At 44.9% G+C, this 27,005-nt stretch overlaps 1 protein-coding gene and 1 long non-coding RNA gene across 2 annotated transcripts in view; one reads left to right on the top strand and one right to left on the bottom strand.

Annotated features, from left to right (window-relative positions):
• Positions 1 to 501: 501 nt before the first annotated feature.
• On the bottom strand, positions 502 to 13,463 carry LOC123377871. The gene is made up of 3 exons (XR_006582372.1): positions 13,269 to 13,463; positions 2,781 to 2,908; positions 502 to 1,811 (listed from the first exon to the last, which is right to left on the bottom strand). It is a non-coding gene; the product is annotated as an uncharacterized LOC123377871 (long non-coding RNA).
• Positions 13,464 to 14,059: 596 nt separating this feature from the next.
• SLC16A2 (solute carrier family 16 member 2) overlaps positions 14,060 to 27,005 on the top strand; it is a 106,124-nt gene continuing 93,178 nt past the window's right edge. Inside the window, exon 1 of the mRNA XM_045031622.1 lies at positions 14,060 to 14,573. Within this exon, the coding sequence (XP_044887557.1) occupies positions 14,075 to 14,573 (499 nt within the window). The 5' untranslated portion in view covers positions 14,060 to 14,074. The remainder of the gene's footprint in view (positions 14,574 to 27,005) is intronic.

The following is a 27,005-nucleotide window of genomic DNA, read 5'->3' as shown; positions in this document are numbered from 1 at the left end:
GTATTTTCCCACGTCTCCTATGCTCTGTCATCAGAGATCCTTTGACCTCTGCAGTCGGTGTGATACCTAGATCTCACGGAGACACTATCTTGTCATTAGAGAAATAAAATGTAGACACTTTGAATGGTTGCAATGATGAAACAGTGTTGGGGCAGGGGATGGAATGAAACTGACCAGACTGCTCCTGCTCTAAACAAAACTTTGCACTCATGCATCTTTGTTTAAAAAAATCAAATTTCTGAAATACTGTCAGAAATTGCCCTTCCTAATGTCTGGCATTGAAAATATTGCAGCACCTGTTACAGAAGGGCTTCCTCTGGCGGACTAAGATTACATGATAACTCCACTACACACAGAGAGTTAATATGTAGATGACACGTTTATTCAAGAAACAGCCAAGTTACTTTTCATTTGCTTTAATATTTATTTATTTTTACTTACTACTTTCCATTGCTCAGACACTGGAAAAATAACATTTGTCTTTCCCAGGCTTCGGCCCTTTGATTTTTGAACAGTGATGTTTTCCCCTGTATGTTTCTTTTAATGGAGCCCAGACAGCCTGGCTCTGCCGCATTTACTTCTCTGACTGTGTGTCAATATCCATCACTGAGGATATTAGCATAGCTCCACCCGCTGGCTATACATAGGAGAGCAGACAATATGGTGGCCTTTTTAAAGGGGCCTCAACCTCATTTGATTAAACCCAATTTAAAATTATAGCAAAATTAAGAGTTCTGCTTTGGAAATGTTGGCCCTATAAGTCCTGCTGAACAGTGATTGCTTTTTCTATTTTGATTACTCAATAATAGCTGTGGGTTAAATCTATGTGAGCTAAATTTATCCTTGGGATAACTCCATTGCCTTTAATTAATGTGGGAAAGACTGAATGAACCCCAGGCTATATAGGGTGTCATTCTCCAAAGCGTTCTGCATTGGCCTAGCTGAGCTCCTATCAAAGTCCAATAGTGGAGTGCTTTTGAATGTCACACCTTTAGAATCCATAGGACATTGCTTATCAGAATCAAACTCTTTGAAGTTGTCAGTTTGTTTTCGCCAGATTACTTGGCAGGCTGCCTTTAAAGTTGCCTGTTTATCTGATAGTAAAGACAGTTGCATCAAAATATTACTGTATAATCTTGTGAAACCTGAATAAAATCAGTGCCATTTAGAATTTGTCAGGAAATGTAAATGTATTAGGGTATCATTAGTACACATTTTATTTATGGTATATGGCTAGGGCAATACAGCAACACATTACCTTTCCTTTAAAAGTAAAGGCGCTCTCTCGGCGTGTTCAGGCATTCGGAGATCTAGTGTTCTTACTGGTATTTTTATTCCTGCAGCTCTTGCTCTCTGAACTGAGTGTTCCAATGCTCCTGCCAAGGAATGCCCTGTCACTGTTTCTTCCCCCTCTGCCCCTGAAATCATTTACTCTACTGAGATCATGTATTTGTTGTCTTTGTCAGGCCAGATGTCATGGCTGTTTTAAGGACAGCTGAAACCTAAAGAGAAAAGCATTGCTAATGACAGTCGGGGGGGAGGGGAGTAACCATGTGCAAGCATGTAAATTTCTCTGCTGGTAGCCACTTGCTAACATAATCAGTTTCCAAATGCTGACAACTTGTGCTGCTTGACCAAATTCAACATGTTGCTTTTGATGTCTGGTCAATGCAACTCTATTGCTGGGATAAAGTCTGAGTGCCAGATCACAAGTCTCTGCTGCTTCAGTGAAAATGAATTCATGTGGCAAAATGCTGTTAGGCTTCCTCAGAGGTTTGCATAAGATGTTTCTATGCAGTCACTTTTCATTTCTGAAAAACAACCAACCAAACAATATATTTTTGTGGCTGCCAGTAACTTGGTGTAAGAAGAGGTTCTAGTAACGTGAGAAAAGGTGACATTTCTGAAACCAACGACAGTGGATGCACAGCATTGCTCCACCCTAGTGACAGTAGAATGGCTGGAGAACTGCTTGCCTTCTGCATGCCTCTGATAGCCACAATTTGCCACCATTCTTTGGGGACTTTTCCTGGGTCCGATCCAATTCTCATTGAATGCAATGGGAGTATTTCCATGGATGCTACCATGCAGGAGGCTGGCTCTGTAGCAGAGGGGTTCTTTTTCAGCACCACCCTTTCTCAAGCGATAAAACAAAGGAAGCCAGTGAGCGTCAATGTGTAGCTGCCAGGCTCATTTGCTAAAGCCTGAGTCCTGGAAGCCGCTATCACTGGGAAATCCCAGTGAAACAATGGCTGATTTGCCTCAAGATGAATATCCACTACGCCCATGGGTGCCAGTACAAAAACCTGGCGAGACAGACCCTCCACCAACACTTTTAGTTATATGTAGCAATGATACAGCTCTTAAAGGGACACTGTCAAGCTAAAAACATGGGTAAAACCCTGGCCTCACTGAAGTCAGTGGCAATGAGGCCAGGATTTCACCCCATGTGTTTAAAACAATGTTCTTTACTTGTGTTATTCATGACATATTATTAGATGCAAAGAGCTTTCAAAGTCTCCGATCCTTTATGTAGTTCACTTAGTTCAAGGAAAATGGACTAATTGGTTTCCCTTTTGGTTTTAGTCAGTTTCATTTTGTGATTCTAGTGCTCTAGCTCAAGGCCAAATACTGTAGAGAGGTGTTTAAATCCAAATAAAAACAGTTTTTAATTTAAAAAAAAATCTTGGAGACATGGAACTTCGCTGAAAATATCAGAGTCCTGGCTCTATGACCTGTTCTACAGGCCCCTCCATGCCGGAGACAGCCCGTCACCTCACCGTCAGGTTGACATTGAGTCTGATCTTCAAAGCCTTCAGTGGGACCCAGCTACGTAAATGACTGCATTACTCTCCACCATCCACTAAGGCAGCCGTCTCGGGGACAATGCAGCTCATGCCTGTGAAAGCTAGAGATAAAAAATACTCCATTGAAAGGGTTTGGCTGTGAAATGAGCTTCCAGAGAAGATGAGGTTAACCTAGTGTCTGGCCACCCATAGGGCATGCAGCAAGACCTTCCCTTTTGATAAAGCCAGAATGATTTAGACAAACAAAATATAAAACACATAAAACCTCCTAGGCTGAATCAGAGCCTTTTATAACCAGAGAAGGCTCCATGAAATCAACTTGGGAACCCTTTATGCAAAACTCATTCACCTGAGCAGGTGACGGGTGCTATAGAAAACCAATAGGTTATGGGTGGGTGAGTGAGGGGGTGGGATTCCAAGGACAGCCACCAGTGGAAGAATTCCTGATTCAGATCTGGGGGAAGCTGCAGGGACCTGTGGAAGTTAGATTACGACCAAGGGCACTTCACAGATGCCTTGATCTTCAGCAGATCCTTTGCAACCCCCATGCCCCTTCCCTCACAAAATAAAGAATTTGGAGGTTCTCCTCATGAACTTTACCTTCCCCCCCGGGGGGGGAGGCCTTCTCCCACCCTGCTTTTTACCAAACACAATTTGGGCCTAAATTAGCCTGCCCTCAAGGTCAGTGGAAGAGACGAGTATGATGTTACTGGACATAACACTGTAATGAAGGAGAGCATCTATTTGTAGGAGCAACTTTTAATTTGCAGGGTTTTGTTGTTGTTGTTAACTTCAATTATAAAGAACTTAAGCAAGTATCCACGTTTTGCTTTGGAATCACCCGGGGCAAGAGCATGGTGGCTATTCTAGTATGGGTCTTCGGGGAACTCAATGTCACTCATATTTATTCTGGCTTCTCATGACATGCACTGTAGAGCTGGAAAGTTTGTAGCATTATTCTAAAAACGTGGTGAGAGAATGTAACAGCAATGTTAACATCCACGGAGAAGATAACCCTTTCTCCATAGAGCTACTAAGTGTCTGTACAGAACCTAGCACAAGGGAGGCCTGGCTGGTACTGTAATAAAATATAATAAAAATGTATTCCTAATTCTAATGAGTGGACACCTGTTGTCTCCAGAATCATTAGCCCTTGCTTTGGGATGCTGCCTCTTTCAGGGTCGACCCTGATTTTAAAGCAACAGTATTTATATATACACAACACGATGGGAGGGGTTCCAGGCACAACAGTAACTCCTTTGATGTGATATTGGCCATAGAAGCTCACTGGTTATTTGGAAGCCTACTGGTGTAATAACATTGGCAAACAGCCCTGGTACCACTGTGGCCAGCCTCAGGAGAAATGATTCAAAAGCAGGTTGAACCTACTTTTGAAATGTGGCACCGAAACAATGGGATTGTTTGCACCTTGAACTCCCAACAGGGAGCCTATTTTTATCGTAAATTCTTTCCAGGCCAGCCACTTACAGTCAATTCTGAGCAGGTCCCATTCCGTCCAGTGGAGGATGCACAAACCTTCCGTGCACAGACATGTTACAGTGCAAATGTGGAGTTAAGGAAGAGCAGTCTAAAACTGAAGATCCTAAAGGTGGGAGGCTGACAAAAGACGGGGTTCACCATGAGGACTCTACAGGGAGAAGAAATTCAGGAAAGGGAGAAGAGTATCTTTGCTTTTAAATACATTTAAATGCAAACTGTGGAGTCTGCAGAAGGGCTGTACTCCTGTCCTGGGTGTCGGCGACAATGCCTTGGTGTGCTCTGTTCAAACTCAGTCTGACTGTCTCACACACAAGCATGGTTCAAGAGCAATGTCGGAACAGTCAGGAATCCACCTCTGAAGTGTGGAAGAAAGCAGTGTGTAATGGAAAGTGTATAAGATCCAGTAGTCACTGATTTGCAGGCTGGTGGAATGACAGCTCAGCAAGCAAACAAACAAAAAACACGGCAACAACCAGAAAGAGAAGCTCTTTACCCCAAATCAAGGCAAGGTCACATAAGTAAAACGAACATTTCCCCAGCTGGGGGATCATTACACTCCTTAGAACCCAGTTAGTGACCCATGTCTCCTCTCTCTTCTCTGGCCCTGCCTTTGACTATGCCTCTGCCAGGGAAGGAAACAGGGAAGCAGAGCTGACTCTGTGTGCACTGCTGTGGAGCAGATAATGCCACTGCACCCCGCCCCAATTACTTTTCCAGACATCTTTACTTAGTAATCCTGGAGGTAAAGAGAGATCATTATGGGGCTAGGACAGATATCATTTTAATCTGATAGCAGTCTGATACTGACACAAAAGGTAAGGCAAAGAAAGCATAAGACTTGTGCATACATTGAAATATAGATAACTTGAGGCAAGCGGGCCTGAAGACCTACTTTAATACGGACATGCTTGTGTGTAAATATTTAATAAAGGATAGAAATGGGAGATACTTTAAAAAACTAAATAAATGTAAACGCCAAACACATCCCCAGCAGGTTTTAATCAGCTGTAATGAATCTGTGGTTGCACGCTGTGACAAAGTGGGAATTCTCTGAAATATTTTTTATTATTCCTAGGCATGCCTCAGTTTCTCTCCATACTTTGCATTCCTACCCAGTGGGTGCAAAAGGGTTAAAAAGCTGCCTTGAGGCAGAGCAAGAAACATAATAGGTCTGCAAAGTCAATGGAAGCCCAAATGGAAGCTACTGATACCCATGGGAATCTCCGGCAGGTGGAATCTGTGAACTCAGCAAAGGTCTGCAGGAGCTGGACATGGGACAGAAAGTTTCAGTTGGCCAGGATAAGCATTAGCTTTTCAAAGAGACTCAGCAGCTCTCACCTGGGACTGACAGAGAGATGGAGAGACAGAGCAAGAAATGGATTCCATGGTAGCTTGGCTAGATGAAGCACTGGCTTGGCTGGAATGGACTATATCTCAACCTGTATGTCTCTATGCTAACCTAAGGACTTCCTGCTGCTGTGTCCCAGTTGAACAATAAATCCTACTCTGTATTGAAAGGCTGCCAGGTGTCACTACAAATACTGAGATGCTGAGGAGCATTGGTCCCTGAAGCATGTAGAAGTCTCTGACCAAGAGTCTGCCACAGTTGGGCTCACTGGGCAGAGCTCATGGTGTGAAGTAGGAATGCCCAGAGGCCCAGTCTCAGAGGTGTTGAGACCCTATGGATCCACATAAGAGACACATGCACACGGCCATGGGAACACATCACATTGTTTGTGCTTAACAAATAACAAAATAATAAGAACTCAGGACCATAGGATACCAAAAGCCCAAGCCCTTAGGATCAATGCATAACTCCTTTAGCTCTGCTTAAGCATCAGGCTCTTAACCTTGCAAGGGGCCAGCCACTAGAGGGATACATGACCACACGCACTCAGCTCATGTATTACACAAGTTCACAAAACTTTTCCATTTTAAAAGATGCTGACGAGTTAAAAATCATATTTTAAAAAACAACAAACAACTAAATCAACATCCTGTGTTACATTTTGCCCTCTGTTCTATTTCTTTACTTTCTGCTCTTCACTCATCTTGGACTGTGAAAATAGACGCAGAACTGCCACTTTTGTTTACAGTCAGTTTTGCTTTATGGCTCTCATCCATAGTCCAAGGCTGAAATGTTTTGGCTGCAAACACAGCAGGGGAATGCTTGAATCCAAACATAAATCTGTTTTCACTGATTTTTATTTGTTTGTATTCTTTTCCTGGAAAATGTTTCTGGTAAGATTATGTATCCTAAAACTTTTGCCTAACAAAACATGAGTGTTTGCCTGTGTCTTATGGTGTCTCATAAAGATATGGAAAATAATGTTCCATCCTAAGGATACTCACAGCTATCTGTATTGATCGTGAATGCAAGTACCTCTTCACTTGGAAAACTTAGCACCACATGGCTACCTTTCACTTAGGGTTGGGCTAGTTAGGCCCTGATCCTGCAAAGGGATATCCAATCCCATTGAAGCCAACGGGACTCTGTAAATGTCCATATTTGGGGATCCCTTTAAAATACTGGTATGGTAGGCCCTGATCTTGCAAATGGCTCCATGGGGGTGGACCGTGTGGTACTGGGATCTGTACCTTTAAGTGGTTTAGCTTCTCAGATAGGAAGTGTGTAGGATCAGTGCTGCAGAATCCGATCTTCAGTGATACAGAGGCCACTGGAACTGCATTACAGAATCCAGAGGATCTCTTTCAGGCTCCTTGGGGCCAGAGTGATTGCTGGACTCTACATGGTACGAGGAATAAACAGAAATTAAAGAAAATAACTGGAGTGGAAGAATGGAACTGCTAACGGCTACATCAGAGCTGAAACTCTGGAAATAGGGCAGACAACTGGAAGACAGTTAAATAGCACTTTGCTCTGTATCTGCAAGCAATGGGTGCCAGTGAAAAGGAAGCCAATCAGAAGGCAGCCTTATTTCTGAGATAGCAGGTTCTGATGCACTTGATGTGTTTAAGAGTCTTCAGTTAACTCAGGAACATGAGGCTAACCACGAAAACTTGTGGAGTACAGCACGCCAAGCAAAAATGAAACCTATTCAGAGCTGTGTTTTTTAACAAAAAGGTACAAAAAGAAACTATAGAAGATATTGTGACTGAGCTAAGTCTAAAGACCCAAGACTACTGGAAAACCCAGAAATAACTCTCGACAAGGCAATTAGAATTTGCCAAGCAATGTAAGACACCCAGTCTAGAATGAAGCTTATGGGGTGGACAGTGCTCTGATACTAGAGACAGGATTGAGAATCCAAACAGCACAAGAAAAGGGACCTGAGGCACAAAGACATGTGGCGCTCAAAGGCCGTGTCTACACTAGCGGACTTACAGCAGCACAGCTGTACTGATGTAGCTGTAAAATCGCTCATGCAGCAGCTCTGTGCCGATGGGAGAGAGCTCTCCCATCAACATAATAAAACCACCTCAATGAGCGGCGGAAGCTATGTCGGCAGGAGCTTTGTTTCACACCTCTGAGCGACGTAAATTTTGCCGACATAAGTGGTAGTGTAATCATGGCCAAAGTCAAGGAAGAACAGCACAGAATGCCACACACACTGTGACAACCAGCACTAACCAGGGCAATGCCTGGCATATGAGAAAAGATGAAAGAACTGCAATGGATTACATCACTTTACAAGAGCTTGCGAGCACCAGCAGAGCTGGCACAGCGTGGACAAGGAGGAGGATGACAGCAGCCCAAGCTCAGATTAATTTTTTAGAGGGGCAATGAACAGATAACATTGCAGCAGATGACTGGACTATCATGCTGAAAGCAAATGAGCCATTTATTGATTTAAGTTGGACACAGGTGCACAAGCCAATGTTTGTGCCAGAAACAGTGATATTGACACTGAAAGAAAAGTCACAGGTGGTGAAAGGTAAATGGGTAAAACTCAGGGCTTACAGTGGTGAGGTAATTCCCACTAAAGGAATATGTGAATTCGATGGAGGGGTAAATAACAAACTGGAAAAGATACAATCTGTGATAGTATCAGGGAAAAGAACATCCAGTATTAGGTTAAAAGTGTGTCAAGTCCTTGCTCTCATCAAGAGAGAGCACTCATTGGTGGGACAGGGGACCAAAACAATTGAGGAAGAGTTTGAGGACATCTTCAAGGGGATAAGGAAGCTCTCACCAGAGTACAGAACAGAGCTGAAAGAGCCCAACCGACCCACCTTTCACACCTGTGAGAAAGTTCCTCTCATCTTAATCCATTTATTCATGCCTGAATATTAGTGTCACTGTAGCTGAATTTTTGGAAGCCTTCATGATCCATTGCTAATTTTGAGCATTCAGCAGTGATCTGCTGCACACCATCCATTCATCTCCTCGCTGGTCATCTCCTACTACGAAGACTCTCCATTCCTTCCATAATAACTTTCTCAAGGTTATTTCCATCTCTACATCTAATATCACTAAAGTACATAAGTTTGCAGCTGCTGATTTCCAACATTAGAGTCTGCTTCTCTCCAATAATATTTCTAACATAGACATTCATCTTTTTTTTCTGTCCAGAAAATCTGTAAGAGCCTTTGCCAGCACCATATTTCAAAAGCTTCAGTTTTCTTCTTGTCAGCATCATTAACTTCCCACAATTCACATCCATAAATTGCTATGGAAAAAAATCAGCTTTTCACCAGTTGCACCCTCATGCATTTTGAGATGTTTCGGTTTTCCACACTTTCCTAAGGGAAGACCCTAGCTGAGCCAGCCATCCCTAAAAAAAGAGGATGAAAACAAGATGACAGGCCATCTCTTTATGCTGGGAATTATAGAACCAATAGAGTGGGTATACTCGTTGGTCATTGTAAAAAAAAAAGCCCCCAAAAGAATTAACTAATTATGTAAAAATGGAACATTTTCCACTCCCTACAAGGGGAGAAATTTTGGAGGAGACGGCTAATGCCAAATATTTTTCTATACTGGATGCTTAAGCAGGGTTCTGGGTGGCACCCTGAGAAAAACAGGGTCCACATCCATGCACACTCAGCAGCCCTTGTTTCCACAGACTGCCACGTGGGTTGCTTCATCAGAAAACACAACAAATTTCTGATAGTAGAGAGGATACTGAAGTATACACAGCTGCTGTTTTGTTCTGGAGAAAAAAAAAATGAAGCGCTTTACCAGAGGCTCTGGAAAGAGCAATAGCTGCTAGACTAAAGCTAAACAAACAAAAATATACATTCCATTGAACAGAAATAATGTACGTGGGCGAGAAGCTAACACAGCATGGTATAAAGGTGGAGAACCGTAAGGCTGAAGCCACCACCAACACGCCTGCCCCAACAGACAAGGAAGGGGTACAAAGATTCCTCGGCATGGTGAACTATGTAGGGAAATTTGTGCCTTATCTAGCTGCTCAAACCAGCAATCTGAAAGTGCTACGGTGCAAAGACGTCCAATGAACATGGACTTGCAAATTTTAATAAAGGATTTGAGAAACTGAAGGACTTAATTAAAGAGGCCCCAGTCCTGAGATACTATAATGGGAAGTGCAAAACTAAGTTGTCCACGGATGCCTCCAAGGAGGTATTAGCACGGTCCCCTTACAAACAGCCTGGTCAAAACAGGAGACTAATGGGTGATGTATCACAAATGCTAACAAAAACTGAGTGTCATATGCTCAAACAGAGGAGGTGGCTTTGGTCTCAGGCCATGGGTGTAAAGAGTTGAATGTCTTCATTTATGGCAGGCCTGTGTTAGCTGAAACTGACCATCAGCTACTTATTGCCATTGTCAAAAGAATACAGAGATTATTTTTTCTGCTACAAATGTATGTTTTCCAAATCAAATACATATCTGGGAGAGATTACGGGGTACAGATACACTTTATAGAGAATTTGACAGAAGTGCAAGGGTGCAAAGTCCATAGCTAGATTTTGTACATGTCAATCTGGTTAAAAAACCTGTCCGGTCTCAGACAAAATGTGGTCTGTGATTGCCAAAACAACAGCTCAGGCTAAGACCCTGCATCAAGTGATTAAGGCTCTTACCATAGTGTAGCCCCTATCATCAGTTAAGGGGGGAACTCTCAGGCCTAGATGGGATTTTGTTACGGTGTTACAGAAAAGTGCAATAGAAAGGATACATGAAGGTCATTTAGGGATTGACAAATCTAGGAGAAAGGCTAGAAACATTGTATATTACCCTGAAATAAACAGTAACAGGGAGAAACCTGTCAAGGCTTGTTGCATATGCCAAAAATAAGGCCAAGCCAAGCAAAAGAGCCCATTGTGGTAACTCAGGAAAAACTGGGGAAAAGCAGATGTAGATTCATTTACACTGATAGGAAAAAACTATGTACAGTACTTGTTCTAGATTATTAGTCTCCCTTCTCTGAGATAGCTTTACTCAAAGACACTATAGCTAAATAGGCGACTGTGCATGTCAAGTCTGTTTTTGTTAGACATGGTATACCTGACACAGTAACATCTGACAATGGGCCGCAGTTCAGTGAGCAGAAGGTTAAGTCAGGGGTTCTCAAACTGGGGGTCAGGACCTCTCAGGGAGTTGCGAGGTTATTACATGGGGGGTTGCAGGCTGTCAGCTTCCACCCCAAACCCCACTTTGCATCCAGCATTTATAATGGTGTTAAATATATAAAAAAGTGTTTTTAATTTATAAGGGGGGGGTCGCACTCAGAGGCTTCCTGTGTGAAAGGGGTCCCCAGTACAAAGGTTTGAGAACCACTGGTTTAAGTAGTTTGCAGTCAGGTTTGGGTTTAGACATGTAAGCACTAGCTCATCGTCCCAAGTCCACTGGTTTGGTGGAAAGTAGTGTTAAAATAATAAAACAGCTACTGAAAATGACTGCAGAGTCAGAACGTGATCTGGACTTAGCACTTTGAAATGAAACATGGTTTGTCACCTGCAGACATTTGTTTAACAGAAAACTGAGAATGAGAATGCCTGTAATGATAGATGCAGTGTAGTTGTAGCCATGTTGGTCCAGGATATTTCGGAGACAAGGTGAGTGAGGTAATATCTTTTATTGGACCAACTTCTGTTGGTGAAAGAGACAAGCTTTCAAGTTACAGAGAAGAGCTCAGTGTAAGCTTAAATGCGTCTCTCTCTCACCAACAGAAGTTGGTCCAATAAAAGATATTACCTCACCCAACTGCTATCTGTAATGATAGACACTGATAAAACCAAACAAAAAAAGCAGTATGTTTTGAGCTCCTGGGCGCTGCTACCACTTCATGAACATGATGCAATATCCATGATGTCACATGAGGTTGCCCTGAAGTCTTATGATTTTTACCCTAGACAGACATATGCTGAGGGGAATGGGCAACACCTTTTCCTGCTTCCAGGAGGGAGAGAGGGGCCCTGAGTTTTCTGTTTTGCCTGAACTGCTCAGTTAAGCAACAACCAGGTCATGACAACAAAGCTCCAGGACATAAAACTGCCTGAACAAATGGACTGGTATTTCAAAGGAGATCCACATGTTGAAGCAACAGTGCAAAGCACTTTAGAGATCTACTGAACATGGTTAGTCAATTTAGATGGTAGGTTGGATATAAGTATTTGAAATTGTGTATTACACAAGGGTTGTTAAGTGTTACTATTATCAAGATTTGGCTGGGAAAGGAAGCTGTAATGTATTGGGGACTGTATCTTTAAAAGGTTTAGCTTCTCAGACAGGAAGTCCGGGGGAGGAGTACTGCAGAGGGCCATGTCTGTGATGAAACAAAGGCAGTTGGATCCGTGTCTGTCATTGTATAAGGAAAAGGCTCTCACCCAAGCACTTTGGGCCCAGAGTGCTGAACACCAGAGACCTGTACACATGCTCTGAGTCCAATGAAGCCAAGGGGCTCTGGGCTGGTTCATGGAGCCCATATTCACTTGCAGGACTGGGGGCTTAGGTTGGTAAGCTCACTGGCTCAGCCACCTGTCAGTTTAGGGATTTCTATGTCTACATTTGCCCTACTATCTAGGCATGGGAACGAAGATAGGGTCTGATCCTGTGAATCCTAATGCTGAGAAGTAACTTTCCTGATGTGAGTAGTCCTAATGGACATCATGTGTATAGCTGTTTGCTATATCAGGCCTACAGCATCTATGGATGCCTCTACAGGCCATGAACACCCATGTGGCACTGTATGGGAACTGGCAAAATAATAATCACTTGCTATGAATCCAGCAGCCAGTACCTTGTACCTCAAACCCATCTGCTGGGCTGGCCCCTGATACAACTCACTTGCCCTCTGTGCTGCAGCCTCTCTGCTGCCCCCATGTGCCAGTGGTGGGAAATGGGTCTCTCAGGGAGAATTCAGCTGCAGGTAGTGGGGAAGGCACAGAAATATTCAGGGCCCAGGGGCCCAGCTCCACCAATATTTGGGGCCGGGTCTCTCCCCTGGCCCCGCCTGCCACCCTCATGCGATTCAAAAGGGCCCCTGGGCTCAGGCAGCTTCCAGCCCATCCTCATTCCACGCCACAGCTGGAAGCGGCCAGCACGTCCCTGTGGCCCCACGGGGGGATGTGTGTCTCTGCACACTGCCCCCACCCAGAGCACCAACTCCACAGCTCCCATGGGCCGGGAACTGCAGCCAATGGGAGCTGTGGGGCCGGTGCCTGCAGGAAGCAGCATGCAGAGACCCCCGCAACCCCGCCGCCGCTGCCAGAGGGGTGTGTGGGTCGCTTTTGGGAGCTGCCCGAGATAAGCACTGCACCCCAACCCCTTGCCCCAGCCCAGAGCCCACACCCAGCTCCCTCCCAGAGCCTGCACCCCCCACACCCAAACTCCCTCCCAGAGCCTGCACCCCCCACACTCCCTCCTGCACCCCAACCCCTTGCCCCAGCCCAGAGCCCACACCCAGCTCCCTCCCAGAGCCTGCACCCCCCACCCCCTCCCACACCCAAACTCCCTCCCAGAGCCTTAGACAGGTGTGGGGGGGGGCGGGACTTGGACCCCTTCCAGGCACCACCAAAAGTTATAGAAACCTGCCGCCCCTGCCAGCTGGCTGCCCTGGGGTGGCGACTGACGGGGGGAGTCTGGGCAGCCCGTGCGGTGGCTCCGGGCCCTTCGCGTGCAGCTCTGCGCTCCACCAACAACGCCCTGATTGACTTCCAAAGGGGGCGGCGCCGGGCGGGCGGGCGCTGCCAATGAACTGCCCTAGGCAGGGCGCTCGGGCGGAGGCGTCTGCGGGCCGGGGCAGCTGAATTACCATCTGGGGGAGGAAGGGGGCGGGGGTTGTTTTTAAAGCCCGGCTCTTCCCCCGCCGCCAGCAGGAGGTGGCCGGGCGGGCGCAGGGCTCCCCTCTGCAGCCTGGGGGAGCGGGCGCTGGACCCGGCCCCGGCCCCGGCCCCGGCCCCGGCCCCTTTGCTTTCCGCGGGCGGATTCGCTCCCGTGGGGAGCAAGAGCGAGCGGATCGCGGGGCTCTGCGCGCCCGTGTGGGACGCAGCCCGCCCGCCCGGCCGCCGCAGGGACGCGCCGAGTCCTGCCTTGTTTACCGTGCGAGGGGAGGCAGGAAACCAGGGGTGGGGGAAGCTGGGAAGGAGGCCCCCTCCCCCACCACGTGAAAACCAAGGTCCAGGCACAGAGTCGGACCCGCCCGGCGCGGCTGGACCCGGCCGGCTGCGGAGCCCCGACTCTCTCTCCGCGCTGCGAGGGCGGGGCGCGCTGCGGCCGCGGGGGCGGAGGGCTCGTGTGCCGCGGCTTTCCCCGCCCCCCTCCCGCGCTAACCCGCCTTGTCTCCCCGGCCTGCGGCAGCCGCCGGTGAAGGGCGCTGCGCGGCGGCGCCCGGGAGATGGAGGAGGAGGAGGATACCGCTGGGGGAGGAGAGGCGGGGGGGAGGCACCCGCCGGCGGCGGCGGCGGCGGGCGGAGGAGGAGGAGGAGCAGGCGAGCCGAGGGATGACAGGGGGAGCGGAGCGGGAGGCGGAGAGGGCATGTGGGACCAGCTGCTGGACGGGCTCCGCAGCCGGGATCCAAGAGGCAGCGGCGGCTGCAGCCCCTGCCCCAGCCCGGCCGAGATGGCGCTGCACAAGCAGGAGCAGGCGGTGTCCGAGGCGAAGGGGCCCAAGGCGGAGGAGGAGGATGGCGAGGCAGCCGGGGCCAGGGGGCTGCAGGGGGCCGGGCCGGGCTTCCAGCCTCCCGAAGGCGGCTTCGGCTGGATCGTGGTCTTCGCCGCCACCTGGTGCAACGGGTCCATCTTCGGCATCCAGAACTCCTTCGGGATCCTCTACGTGATGCTGCAGAGCGACCTGGGCGGCGGCGAGAAGGACCCCACGCTGGAGTTCAAAACAGGTGAGAGGGCGGCGGGGTCCCCCTCCCCGAGACCGGCCTCTCCCCGGCCCCGCTGGGCTCTGCGCGGCGTCTGGGGAGGGGAGCTGATGAGAGGTGCCTGACTGAGGGATGAGTGGCTTGCACAAAAATCACCCCGTAACCAGATCTAAGGGCTTCCTGGGCCTGGCACCGCAAAGGGAACAACTGTATGTAACTTTGTCTGGTGTCAGGGAGACACACACACACACACACACGGTGTCGGCAGGGGTGCCCTAGAAACGCTACTAGGAACGTATCTTGTTTAAATGGGAGACATCAGACTGTCTGCTGTAGGAGCAAGTTCCAGTCCAGGCTGTCACTCCTGCAGTGCTTCTGCTAGCATCGGTGCGTTGGGAACTCCCCTTTCTGCTGCTTGGCTTTGGTTGGTTTATATCAGAGCCTGCATGCTGTTTAAATCCAGGTGTCTCCTTGCAGCAGATGTAACTTGGGGGAGAGGGAGGAAGTTTGGGTTATAATCTGTATATTAAATGACTTCCATTCCTACAAAGATATCCCCAGGGAGTGAATCATGAAAACCAAATCAAATAAGAAAGCTCCTTTGCTGTCCAGAGTGAAACAAACATTTCCAGAAAGAGGAAAGCTTGGAAATATTTTGCTGGGGGGCACAGGCAACAGATGAAGGTTGCATAAGCGTTTGCATTCTGACCCTTTGTTTTTTCACTGGTTTAGAACTTCCACCTTTGGACTGAATTACCAGGCTTGTTCTGTGCCCAAAGGTGAATCTTTGTGGAAAGTTTCAGTGCTCCTCTCCCACACACAAAAGCAAAACAAAACAAAATCCCCAGAACAGTTTAGGTTTTTTTGTAGCGTGGCAGAAATGTATATTTTCAGCATTTATATTAAAAATATTCTGATGCTGTCCAGTCAAATAGTTCCATGTTGTCACAGGAGCACAGGAATTGTTACTAGTTTTCTTCTTTCTTAAAAAGGAAAACAAAAAACACAGCAAAAAACCGTCCCTAGGAAGTTTTATTAAAAAAAAACTGTTAAGAGACTATAGGATTGCACAGAAGCACAAAAAGGTCAAAATGATAAAGTTAAGGTTGCACATGTAACATGCCTTGTGCATATCCACTATGTGACAGTAATTAAAGATGATATCTCAAATATAACAGTATTTTACAATCTTATGTGCATCTGTGTAGAACATTGTGCATGCCAATTAAGCAGACCATTAAAACAATTTATATGAAGAGTGCACCATTAACTGTTCTTACACAACATACTACAGAGTAAAAGGGAAACTTAACTGACATATAGGCCATCTGATTTTTTTTTTAAATACAGTTAAACAAGCTTTTTAACTGCCTCCTCTGAATTGCACCCCAGGAAGGCTGCCTTAGTCCTGTAAAAATGCCTGTTAGTAATTTTAGTCACTTAAATTCAGTGGGGATACTGACATAAGAAAAGTTAGTAGCAGGATGAAGTATGTGCAGGATTGTGTCTTCTAAAGATAGAAAAGAGCCTGTACCTAAGTTAATTATTTATTTGTTTGTATTAGAGTAGCAGCTACAGGCCCCAGCTGAGATTGTGGTTGTATTGTGCTAGTGACAGTCCCTGTCCCAAAGCTTATAATCAAATAAATACATACAAAGCGTGGGAGAGGAAACAGACTTAGAGAAGTGAAATGACTTGCCTGAAGTCACACAGCAGGTCAGTATCACAGCTGAGAACAGAATCCAGATCTCCTGACTCTCCGTCTGATGATCTATCCTCTAGAACCAGTGTTTCTCAAACTTTTTGATACCAGGGACTCGCTTGTGGCCTTCCTAAACTGTGTCAAGGAGATCTGAGGGACCATCACTGGTCCATTGACTGGTCGTTGAGAAACACTGCCCTAGATCACATTGCACTGATGTGCTAGATAGATGATTTGACAATGAATGTACAGCAATGAAAGGAATTACAAGATGCTACACCTCTTAGATTCTAGAATTAGCAGCATGATATTGTTGAGAAATAATATAATCGTGCAATTAAAGATGGTAACATAGTGCATATCCACATGGCGGCAGAGTTAAAGATGTATGGACAATCTTAGCATTGTCACTTCTAGGCTATTAACAGTACAATGTTAACATGGGTTGTCTTTTAAATGGTAAGTGGTGGAATACACAATGCATCTCTGTGTTTGTATTCTTCAGGAAATCAACACTTAGTTATCTGTTTCCTTCTTGTGATCCTATCAACAAAACCCAAGGCACAGTTTTAAAAGAGAAGATCTAACTAAGGATATCGAAAACTGACATGATAAAAACTCTGCCATGGGCATGCGGGAATAGGCCCCTGTTTCTTCTAACGTGTGAGAGAGTGAGGGGGGGGGGAACCAAAACCAACCTTACACAGGGATGTAGAAGGAAAGAAGCCAACATAGGCGACAGTGCTTTGTAATTAAATTGCCAATGTGACAAATGTGAATTTTGGTCTGTGTGCTTAGCGAAGAGACCGTTAATAATGCATATGCTTTGACCTGTTAGCTAATGTTGCCATTATATGTTAGTATGTCAGTTCTCACTTGCTTTCCGATCGCTGGAATTCTAGCTTTCAGGGAGAAGGGAATGGGTGCTCATGTACAATGGAGGATTATTTATTTATTTAATCCTCTGTTTATTTAAATCTTGGTATTTTGGCATTTAAATGCAACTCAGAGAGTCCATACACCTGCAATTCCAGCAGCCTGCTGAGGTCCCTCTGTGCTAAGACCTGAAGCTGGGACTCCGTGGGTCAAGGGGAGGCACATCTGGATAGGAGTGGAGATGGAGAGCAGCTACTCTGCTTGACATGTTCTACTCCATGCTTGGATTGCTTCAATGAATTACACCTGCTATCTAATGCTGCTAGAAGCAGCACTGAGTCTGGCCCATAGCTTCACTTCCCATCCCTTCTGACAAAGGAGCTGTATGGGACACCTCTGTGCCACCCCACCTCCCCCATTCTTGGTTTCACAGACCACCTCTGCCCCATCCCACTTACAATTACATACTATCCCTGTGGAAACATAATCAGGAAAGAATTTGTAGCTGCTTTCGGATTGCTAAGTGTTATGGCCTTCCTGAAAAAAATCACACTGTCTATTTATGCTCTGCATTTCATCTCCCTTCTCAGCTGGCATGGTGCTCTGAGCTGGAAACAGAGCCAAAAGTGTGCGACTTGACAGCTTCCCATAGACCACCAGCAAGTACTCCACAGACCATCGTGTGAGAACCCCCAATAGATTAAGTACAGGACTAAGAGTTACTCCTGCACTCTAACCCAGCTCTGCCACCGTGTCACTTTGTGGCCATGAGCAAGTCACTTAACCTCTCTGCCTCAGTTTCTCCATCTGTAAAATGGGGGCTAATACACACCTATCCTGTAGGTTTTTATAAGAATGATGTAATATTTGGGGAGCACTTTAAAGATGTGATGGCAGAGTAGTATTCCAGCCAAGTTATACTCCTGAAAAATAGGGCTTATATTTATATTGAAAAGGTGCTAACTCAAACTAAGCAATAGCAGCACAGACACATGGCTGTAATTATCGAGGTTTATTTCTTGTTTGCATTGCATTCTCTTGTTTTTGATCTCCTAAAATGTAGACTCCTTGGAGCTCAAATTTAGGGTCAGGCTGTAAAAACAACCTTCTTTCAACAACACACTGAATGCATAGCTCCTTTGTTTAAAGAAATATACTGTTGAGCATATGTAAACAAGCAATCCAATGAAGATCAGCATGTACTGCTGTGAATCTCCAGCACGCCCCTTGGCTACGTGCAGCAGGAGACAAGACTTTATAATGAGACACATTGGAGGTTTCATTTTGTGGAGGGGAAGGAGTATTGTAGAGAAAAATTGAAGCTAGAGTAAAATCTTTACCCAAGGGAAGAGCAAAAATCAGTCACTTCTAGCAGACGTGGGCTATAAGGAAGCATGGAGCAATAGTATACCTTTGGGATACTTGAAAATGATAATGGTGATTAGACAATCTAGTAAAAAAAAGCCCTGGTCCTTATTGGGTTTGGTAAAGACTCCCCAGCATGCATCATGGGAGTGACTGACTCCCATTGTGGCCTCAGCTGAGTCTCCTCTCAGTGCCTCAGTTTCTCCTCCTGTAAAAAGGGAACAGTATTCCTATGTCTCACACAGGTATTGTGAGAAGGATTAGTGAGTGGATGAAATGGGGATTCCTTTCCCATGTAAATGGATGTTGGGGCAGTGTCGTAATGCACTAGCTTTTCCCCTCTGGGGAAGCAAACCTAACCAGAATAGCAGTTTTTCTAAAGGGTCAGTGTGCCCTGGGTCTTCAGGACCCCTGTCTGACCCATTTTAGATTGGAGGCTCTTAAGCTAGGCACCTCCTTTCTTGTTTTATTTAAATCCATGACCCACTTCAAAATGTGACAGCTAAGGAAAATTAGGCTAAAAACCCAGGCCAGTTCTGGATTCTGCAAGTCAGACAGCGGTGCCCCACCACTGTGGGCACAGTTGAGGCAACCAAGAGTTCCCAGCCGGTGTCACCCAAGCACAAGCAGTGTCCCTGATATGTGGGGGCAGCAGGGTTCATTGGGCAGGAGAAGCACCTGTTTCCGTTGGGTTTAATGAACACAGGATGTCAGTTGTGTACATTGCTTGTGGTTAACTTCAGTTCAAACATCCATCGAGGATCTGCTGTGGAATGGCAGGGAACCTGCCTGTCTGCCATTCTATAAATCCACTGTAGGTGTTGCAGTTTCAGGGATTTAACAAGAGCTGGCAAGGCAGCTAGAACTACTGCATTGATTTTTTTCTCCCTGTTTATTTATTAAAATAATCTAGATACAGATTAACTTTATTTGCTTTACATTTTATGTTTCATTTGCCTTGAAATAGGAACTACAAGCACTTTGATAAATGGACTGTAAAGTTCGTCTGGTTTCTCCATAGCTCTCCCATAAGTGCCTCTGTAGCCTATTCCTCACAGCCAGGGGTGGCTCTAGGTATTTTGCCGCCCCAAGCACGGCAGACAGGCTGCCTTCGGCGGCTTGCCTGCGGGAGGTCCCCGGTCCCGCAGATTCGGTGGCACGCCTGCGGGAGGTCCGTCGAAGCCGCGGGACCAGCGGACCCTCCGCAGGCATACTGCCGAAGGCAACCTGCCTGCCGCCCTCGCAGCGACCGGCAGAGCACCCCCGGTGGCTTGCCGGCCCAGGCACGCGGTTGGCGTGCTGGTGCCTGGAGCCGCCCCTGCTCACAGCAGTAGTTCCTCAGTGTGTTGTGCAGCAGCCCTTTGACTGCCTTTTTGCACAAGAGATGGGACTCTTTTGCTGCTTTGTCCAACAGTGGAAGAATATCCACTGTTACAGCTCAGTGCAGAGTCAGGCTTCTGGTTCCAGAAGGTCCTGTAGAAACCAAATGGTGTCTCGGAGTAAAAATGGAATTAAATACTTAACCATAGTGGTTCTTGCTCAGAATTAAATTGATCACTACATTTGTGGCTGGGGAAAAGACTTCTCCTAGGATATACTGGCAGGGAACTTTGTGGGGCTTTTCTGGTACATCATTGAGTAGGGATTGCTTCTTAAAATCAAGAATGTACGTTCTACACTGTAGAGTTTCTGTGGTCATGTTGGAGTAATGTCCATCCTGTCGTCATCTTTTATGTTTAAGGCAGGATAGGGAATGAACCACCCATGAACAACCCTGCTTTGGCTAACAAGATGGATAAGGTGTCCCAATGGGCTTTTTTTGTCTGGAAGGCTACAGGGCTTGTCATTGTTAGTTTTTGTTGTTGTTTTTAATCTGAATTCCCCATTGAGATCGATGGGGATTTCTGCTTAAAAATTGATGCTGTGTTATGTCCTCTAATTCCTAGGCTAGGTAAACTAGTTTGTCTAATCTGTCCTGCTTTATCAAAACTGCTGTGTGGAAGGGATAATCCAGGTGCATGTTACTGGTAAAAATGGATCAGGGCTTCATTAGAACAGAGAAACTGAGCTAAGATCCTAGTTCGGAGAAAAGTTTTAGTGAGAAGAGAAAACGTAGTTCTAACAGCCACACTGTTTTGGTACTGAGAGTAAAAGAACAAGGAGCAGAAAGTAGGAACTGACTCATCTAATACATACAGAAAAGCTTTGCATACCTCATTGTGAGGCCCTGCTGGCTCTGTGGGCTAGAAAGGGAAAACCCTAATGATACAGTGAATTCCGGGAGGTCATTTTTGAAAATGCACCCAAGTAAATTTTAGCAATATTTCATTGCACTGATGACTTCAAACCCTCTTTCAGATCCCTCACTGTACAGGACTGTGTAAACTGCAGGGACAGTGTCAGCATCAAACATCTGTCATTAAAGCACTCTTTATTTGTTGTGTAGATCTAAATTTAAAAAGAGGCTTCTATCCAAGACTCCAGGATTTAAATTCAGGATCTGTTTGGGGGCGGGGGTGGATTTTGTAGTGATGTTTTGTGGACTCTTCAGCCAAATAGGAAAAACTAAAGAATAATTTCATGGAGGTAGGGGTGTGTGTGTGTATATATAGATATAGATATTCATTCTCTGTGAAAATATTCTTTAGTTTTTTCTATTTTATTTCATTCATACACACACACTCTTAATGTCTTCCTTTCTTTGCCTATAGCTTAGTCACCCATTAGGCTAGTAAACCTATGACTTACATTGGGTGACAAAGAAAATAGCTCCATTTAGGGTATTTGCTAACATTTTAAGCAGGACATATAAGCCATAGTTTCACTCCTACTTAATTCTAATATGAAGAAGTAATTTAAATTTCAAACATTTGAAGCGTCCCTGTGACAGATGATGAAAAGTAAACAGACTTTTAGTAAATTTGTTAACACAAGGGATTAAATTTAATTTTAATATCTAGGACTTCTTCTTTTTGTTGTTCATATATTTCAAATACATTATAGAACCCGGGCTTCAAGTTTTACATGTTGTTTCTTGAAAAGGTCTTATCTGTCCTCTCCTGAAGGTGTCACTGTAGCTGTTGATGTGGAACAGTTTTTCAGATAGGCTCGTTTCAGATGGACTTGACATCTTATATGAATTGCTCTAAGGTTATTGTATAACCATTAGACTTCTGTCTGCTTTTCACCCCAAGGCCTCAGAGCACTGGACAGACTTGAACTGATTACATTTCCACATCCTATGCTGTAAGGTAGTAGCATTAGTCCCATTTTACAGATGTGTAAACAGAGAGGGGAAGTCGCTACCCTTAAGTCCACACACTGAGTCAGTGGATAGAACCCAAGTGTCCTGATTCCCAGGGTCGTCTTCTAACCATCAGATTACATGGCATCTCCTAATGAGTCTCCCAAGCAATCATATTGCATTTCACAGTTTTCCCTATGTTTTTTGTCTTCTCCATCTTACTAATATTTCCCAACCTCTTCATTTAACTCCCCTGAATTTTTTTTCCAACCTTCTCCTCTGCATTCTCCCTTCTTAATCCCCCATTCTTTACTTTCCATTTTCCTGAGGTCTGTCAGTGGTTCTGGATCAGGTTGTTAGTTGCCCCTGCTGCAAAAACAGCAAAAATAATTAAGTAAACTAGATTTTTAAAGTTGGGTTTTAAGCATCAGAGTTTATTAGGAATGCATGAAGAGTTCTCATTAAAAATTATTTTTAACCATAGCTGTGAGCTCTTAGTTCTTTTGAGGGGCCTGGGTTAGCCTTTGGCTGTACCTTGCATTGATGCTTATCCTTTTAGAGTGTAAATGGAATGAGTAGACACAGATCTTTTGAATTTGATCAGCATAATGGTTGCACTTCATTTGAAGTTCCCGTGAAATAATCTCAGGTGTTACTCCAATTGCTGCAATGAGGTTAAGTGAAAAGCTTTAAAATGTCCGTCTTTATTTTGCAAAAGCTAAAAATGCAAATATAAAACTAAAAGAACAAGAAACAGGATTAATCTGAGACTTTAATGATAACAAGCGGCCTTGTATGTAATAATTAATGCACTGCAGCATGAGAGAGTGGAGGAGGAGGTTGCACATAGACAATTCTCAATTACTAGATTAACAATTCTAATAAAGAGTTGTTTAATCTCAAGTTACCTCCGTCAGATTTAAAAAAAAAAAATTCAGTGCTGATGAGAAACAGGCAAAGTGTTATTTAGAAATGCATATTGCAATGCTGCCAACTCTTTCAATCTTATTGTGAGGCTCATGATATTTGGTGGTGTTCTTAAAGCCCCAGCTCTTGGAGTCAGCTGATTATGTGAGAATCTTATCTGTCATTTAAAACAATAGTTCTTAGCTATCCTGATTGTGGAGAAAAGCTTGAGAATGTGATCTGAGTGTACCCTAACATCTTGAAACCATAAGGGAGACAAAAAGGACCCTGGTATTTATTTTATTTTAAATCTCATGATTTTTTTTTAATGCCTGACTCACAATTTTTGAACACTTGATAGTGTTGGTGTTACTTGTTGGCAGTACCAGTGTTCGTTCCAGTCAATAAAATATAAGCACCTCCTGCTTTTTAGTAAACCTTCCATCCCCCATACCCTTCCCTTTTTATGTAAACCAACTTAAAGCCTTATCAAATTATAAGACTCTGAAAATGGTGACACCCCACCACTGAGCGCACCCTGCCTCTGGCTTTGGTACCCTCCACTCCCATGGTGAGACTGGAATATAGATAGGAGCAGAGAACCCTATGCACAAAAGACCCTGTTTGTTTTTTTGATCTTTCTCTGCAGCATGAAGCACAGGTCACCTGAAGGTTTAAACTAGTGTAAATGGTGGATTCTCTGTAACATGAAATCTTTAAATCATGACTTAAAGGATAAGGACTTCAGTAATTCAGCCAGAGGTTAGGGGGCTATTACAGGAGTGGGTGGGTGAGGTTCTATGGCTGCCATGTGCAGGAGGTCAGACTAGGTGATCATGATGGTCCTATCTGGCCTTAAAGTCTATGAGTCTAAAAGACCTTACTCCCAAAACTGCCCAGTGAAGTTAGTTAACTATCTTAGATATGTGTGGCGGTGTAGTGAACTGGCTTTTTTATGGTGTTGCTTTCTGAGAGCAGAGAGAGGATAAGGAACCTGGACTCGGAGTATTCTCCTTTTAGGTGGGTGGTAGAAACTGGAGGGCCTGATTCTGGTCTAATTTATACCAGTGTGAATCCAGAGTAACTCTAGTGAAGTAAATGGGATTTACTCTGGTGTAACTGAGAACACAGCCTGTCTCTTTTTTTTTTCTTTTGGAGTTGGCTTCCTGAGAGTGATTAATGTAATTTTGTCTGCCTGCAGCCCATGGGTTTGTTACATTGCTTTGTTCTGGATGCATCTTCCTGTTCAGTGGCCAGGAGGATTTTGTAAGTCAACACTTTCTCCTTGTAATAACGGTGACCTCGCAAGACCAAAGTACTGGGCCTTGTTAACCTGATTGCACGTGGATGCAAAGCAACTAGTGAGCCCTGTGCAGAAGGCTGTGATCATTGGAAAATGAGAGTTGCAAATCCCGGAAACTCCAGCCCTAAGAAGACCTTAAAGCTACATAAGGGGAAAAAGAGACGGTTTGAATTCTAAGTCAGCCAATCTTCAAGAAATAATACTTGGCACAGAATTGTTACTTGCTTCTCTTGTGTGCGGGTGGCATAAATTACTAAAGGGTGTGTGGTTTGCCTGATTAATCTCTTGCTCAATACAAGCTCTGAACTGTATATCTAGTTTTAAAAGCTCAGGGATGTTGGAAGAATTCAAAATATCTGCTAAAAAATGTTGTCTGTCTTCAAGCTTTACCAACCTAGATAGCCCTGGCCTACCCATGAAATCCTGTAACTTTGTGTTCCAGTTCTGAGTAAGTTAGTTTCTTAGTATCTCAAACAGGATAGTACCAGCTGTTCTCTGTAAACATGGATATTGCTAGAATCTGAAATTTTAATATTGGAAAATTACATGAATTCCTAAAGGGACAGGATAACACCAAGCTCTAAATTTTGCTGCTTTTATTTTAAGTGTTGGGAGAGAAGAAAAGCTAATAAAAAATGGAAAAAAACCCTCTATTTTATAAAGTTCAGTGAAAACAACTTTAACCTTTAATTTTATTTAAACCTTCCTCTGAATTATTGTGAAGCTAACACAACCGTGGTGTGCTTGTTAGTGCATGAGAACTGGAAAGTGAATTTGAACAGAGCTAGCAAGTGAAAGATGGACAATGAAATTAGACCTGTTCAGTGAGAAACGTCAACAATGAAGAGCATGACTTGGGTATCAAAATGACAAGCACCATAGAAATACCTTAAAGAATACTATTGCAGAGCTTGTATCTTGATTATCCGAGTCAGCAAGCAGTCCGGAGTCGTCATAATATAGCTATTTCACTGTGCCTTAGTTTATTCATCTTTAAAATGGATATAATACTGATTTCACAGCGAAGCTTTGAGACCTAGGGTATGTCTACGCTGCAATAAAACACTGGCTGGCCTGTGTCAGCTGACTCAGGCTTGTGGGACGCAGGCTCTGGGCTATAAAATTGCATTGTACACTCTCAGGCTGAAGCCTGGGCCCTGGGACCCACCCCCCCCTTGCTCTGTACAGGTGCGTATGCAGGGATGCTGGAACTAGGGGTGCAGTGGTTTCCATCATATACAGGGTATACAGTTTTGTTCAATGGCTTTCCACACCCCCACTATAAAAATTGTTCTAACGCCACTGTGTATGCACTAGACAAGGTGCAAAACAATAGCAAATTATTAGGTCTTGTGATGTTAAAGCTGCAGTGTTCCTTCCTTGGAGGAAAGGTGCAGGATAAGACAAAATGTTGTTGTTGTTATAGCATCAAATGATCTAAGAAGGTTGAGTTAGTGCCCTAACATAGCCTCGCCAGCTGCTTCAGGGCTGAAGTGCAGATGTCCCTCTCTACCTGTAAGAGAAGGCAAAACCTATTTCACCCTATTGCAGGCCCTTGAGAGGAAAAAGGGTGGAGCTACTTCCAATCAATGAAGATGTTCACATATACCACGAGAATGTTGTCATGTTCCCGGTGACTTGTAATTGTTTGTATGTATGTTTGTTAGGGGGCAGCATTTCTAATGGCAACTGGCAGATTGTATTTTCGGTTCTCCCCCTTGCCTTTGATTAATACGTGATTTGTAACTGCACCTGTACTAGCAATCACTTTGTGTGTTGTGCCCTGCCCCTTTGGGAGACTATTGCCATGCTGCGGGCAGGAGAACAATATGAGCCAGTTTGTACACAAGTTAGGGGCCTGCTACTTCAGACTCGTACTTACACGGATAGACCTGCTGAATAACTGAGACTTCTTGAGAAGGTAAAGGTTTGTAGGGTCAGACCCTTGGGCACTAGGCCTCAGAACATGCCTGTAGGGGATGGGGAAATACATACTGGGAAACCGAGGCACAGAGCAGTAAGTGACTTGCCCGAGGTCAAACAGTGGGAGAACCAGGAGTAAACCCTAGGCATTGCAACTCCCACTCGTGCTCGGTGTGAGACAATGCTTCCTACAGATTAGTAGTTAAATGAAATGTTCCATATCTGAGCCCAGCTCAGCTGAGGCCTTGTGGCACTGAGGCCCACTTGTTGTCATCAGTTTATTTTAGCATAGAGAGCAGTTGGGAGTGGGATCCTGCAGGTGGGGCAAGAGAAACGTGTGTTGCTAATCAGAGGTCACAAGCATTGCTACTCTGTCCTGAAAGCGTATTTCAGGTTAATGGCCTAGAAGGAAAATGGTAAGCGTGGTTTGCCAGTGAAAATGTCCAGTACTACAGTGTGTTTAAAGATCTGCTCAGCTAATCCTACAATGGCATAATAAATTACTGTAGTGTCCTTTAAGCAAGGCATGTGCCCTAGTCTCTTTATTAGTCCTAAATGTTGTGCCAAAAACCCTAGATCTGTGCGCTTGGTTCCTGGGTTGCAGGGGAGACTTGTAATTGGAGGCTTATGCCTAGCAGAGCTCTTACGTTTACTAGGCAGGTGCCTTCTCCAATAGGTGTTGGGCATACGAGAAGTGGGGTGGACTGTGCGTGGCTAGAGTGGGGGTGAATATGGGGCGGTGGACCACGTTCTAGTGTGTCATTTCCATCTTGGAAAAATAATCTAATTTTAATTTTAATGGCTTTTGACTGCCAAGCCAGTTTAGATTATCGTGTTCTGCATCTCTCACACACAGACCAGTCTAGGCCATCCCCAGGGTTTCTTCCTCTCTATCTGTTAGAGGAAATGCAGGTCACCCAGAGCTGCTTGCGTATTCTTCAGTCCCTCAAACCTGCCTCCCTCCTCTACTGCCTCCATTGACTGCAGAATGGAGCCATCCTGTGGCACAATCCTGGAATTATGCAGTATCTGAACAAAGAGGAAAATTGCTTAGCATTTGGTTGCATAATCAAGTAGGGCATAGCCGCATAGGGCCTTGCCTCTAACTCAAAGGTGGGCAAACTATGGCCTGTGGGA

The sequence above is a fragment of the Mauremys mutica genome, chromosome 9 (genome assembly GCF_020497125.1).
Source record: "Mauremys mutica isolate MM-2020 ecotype Southern chromosome 9, ASM2049712v1, whole genome shotgun sequence".
Classification (NCBI taxonomy): domain Eukaryota; kingdom Metazoa; phylum Chordata; order Testudines; family Geoemydidae; genus Mauremys; species Mauremys mutica.
This window is presented reverse-complemented; position numbering and strand designations above follow the sequence as displayed.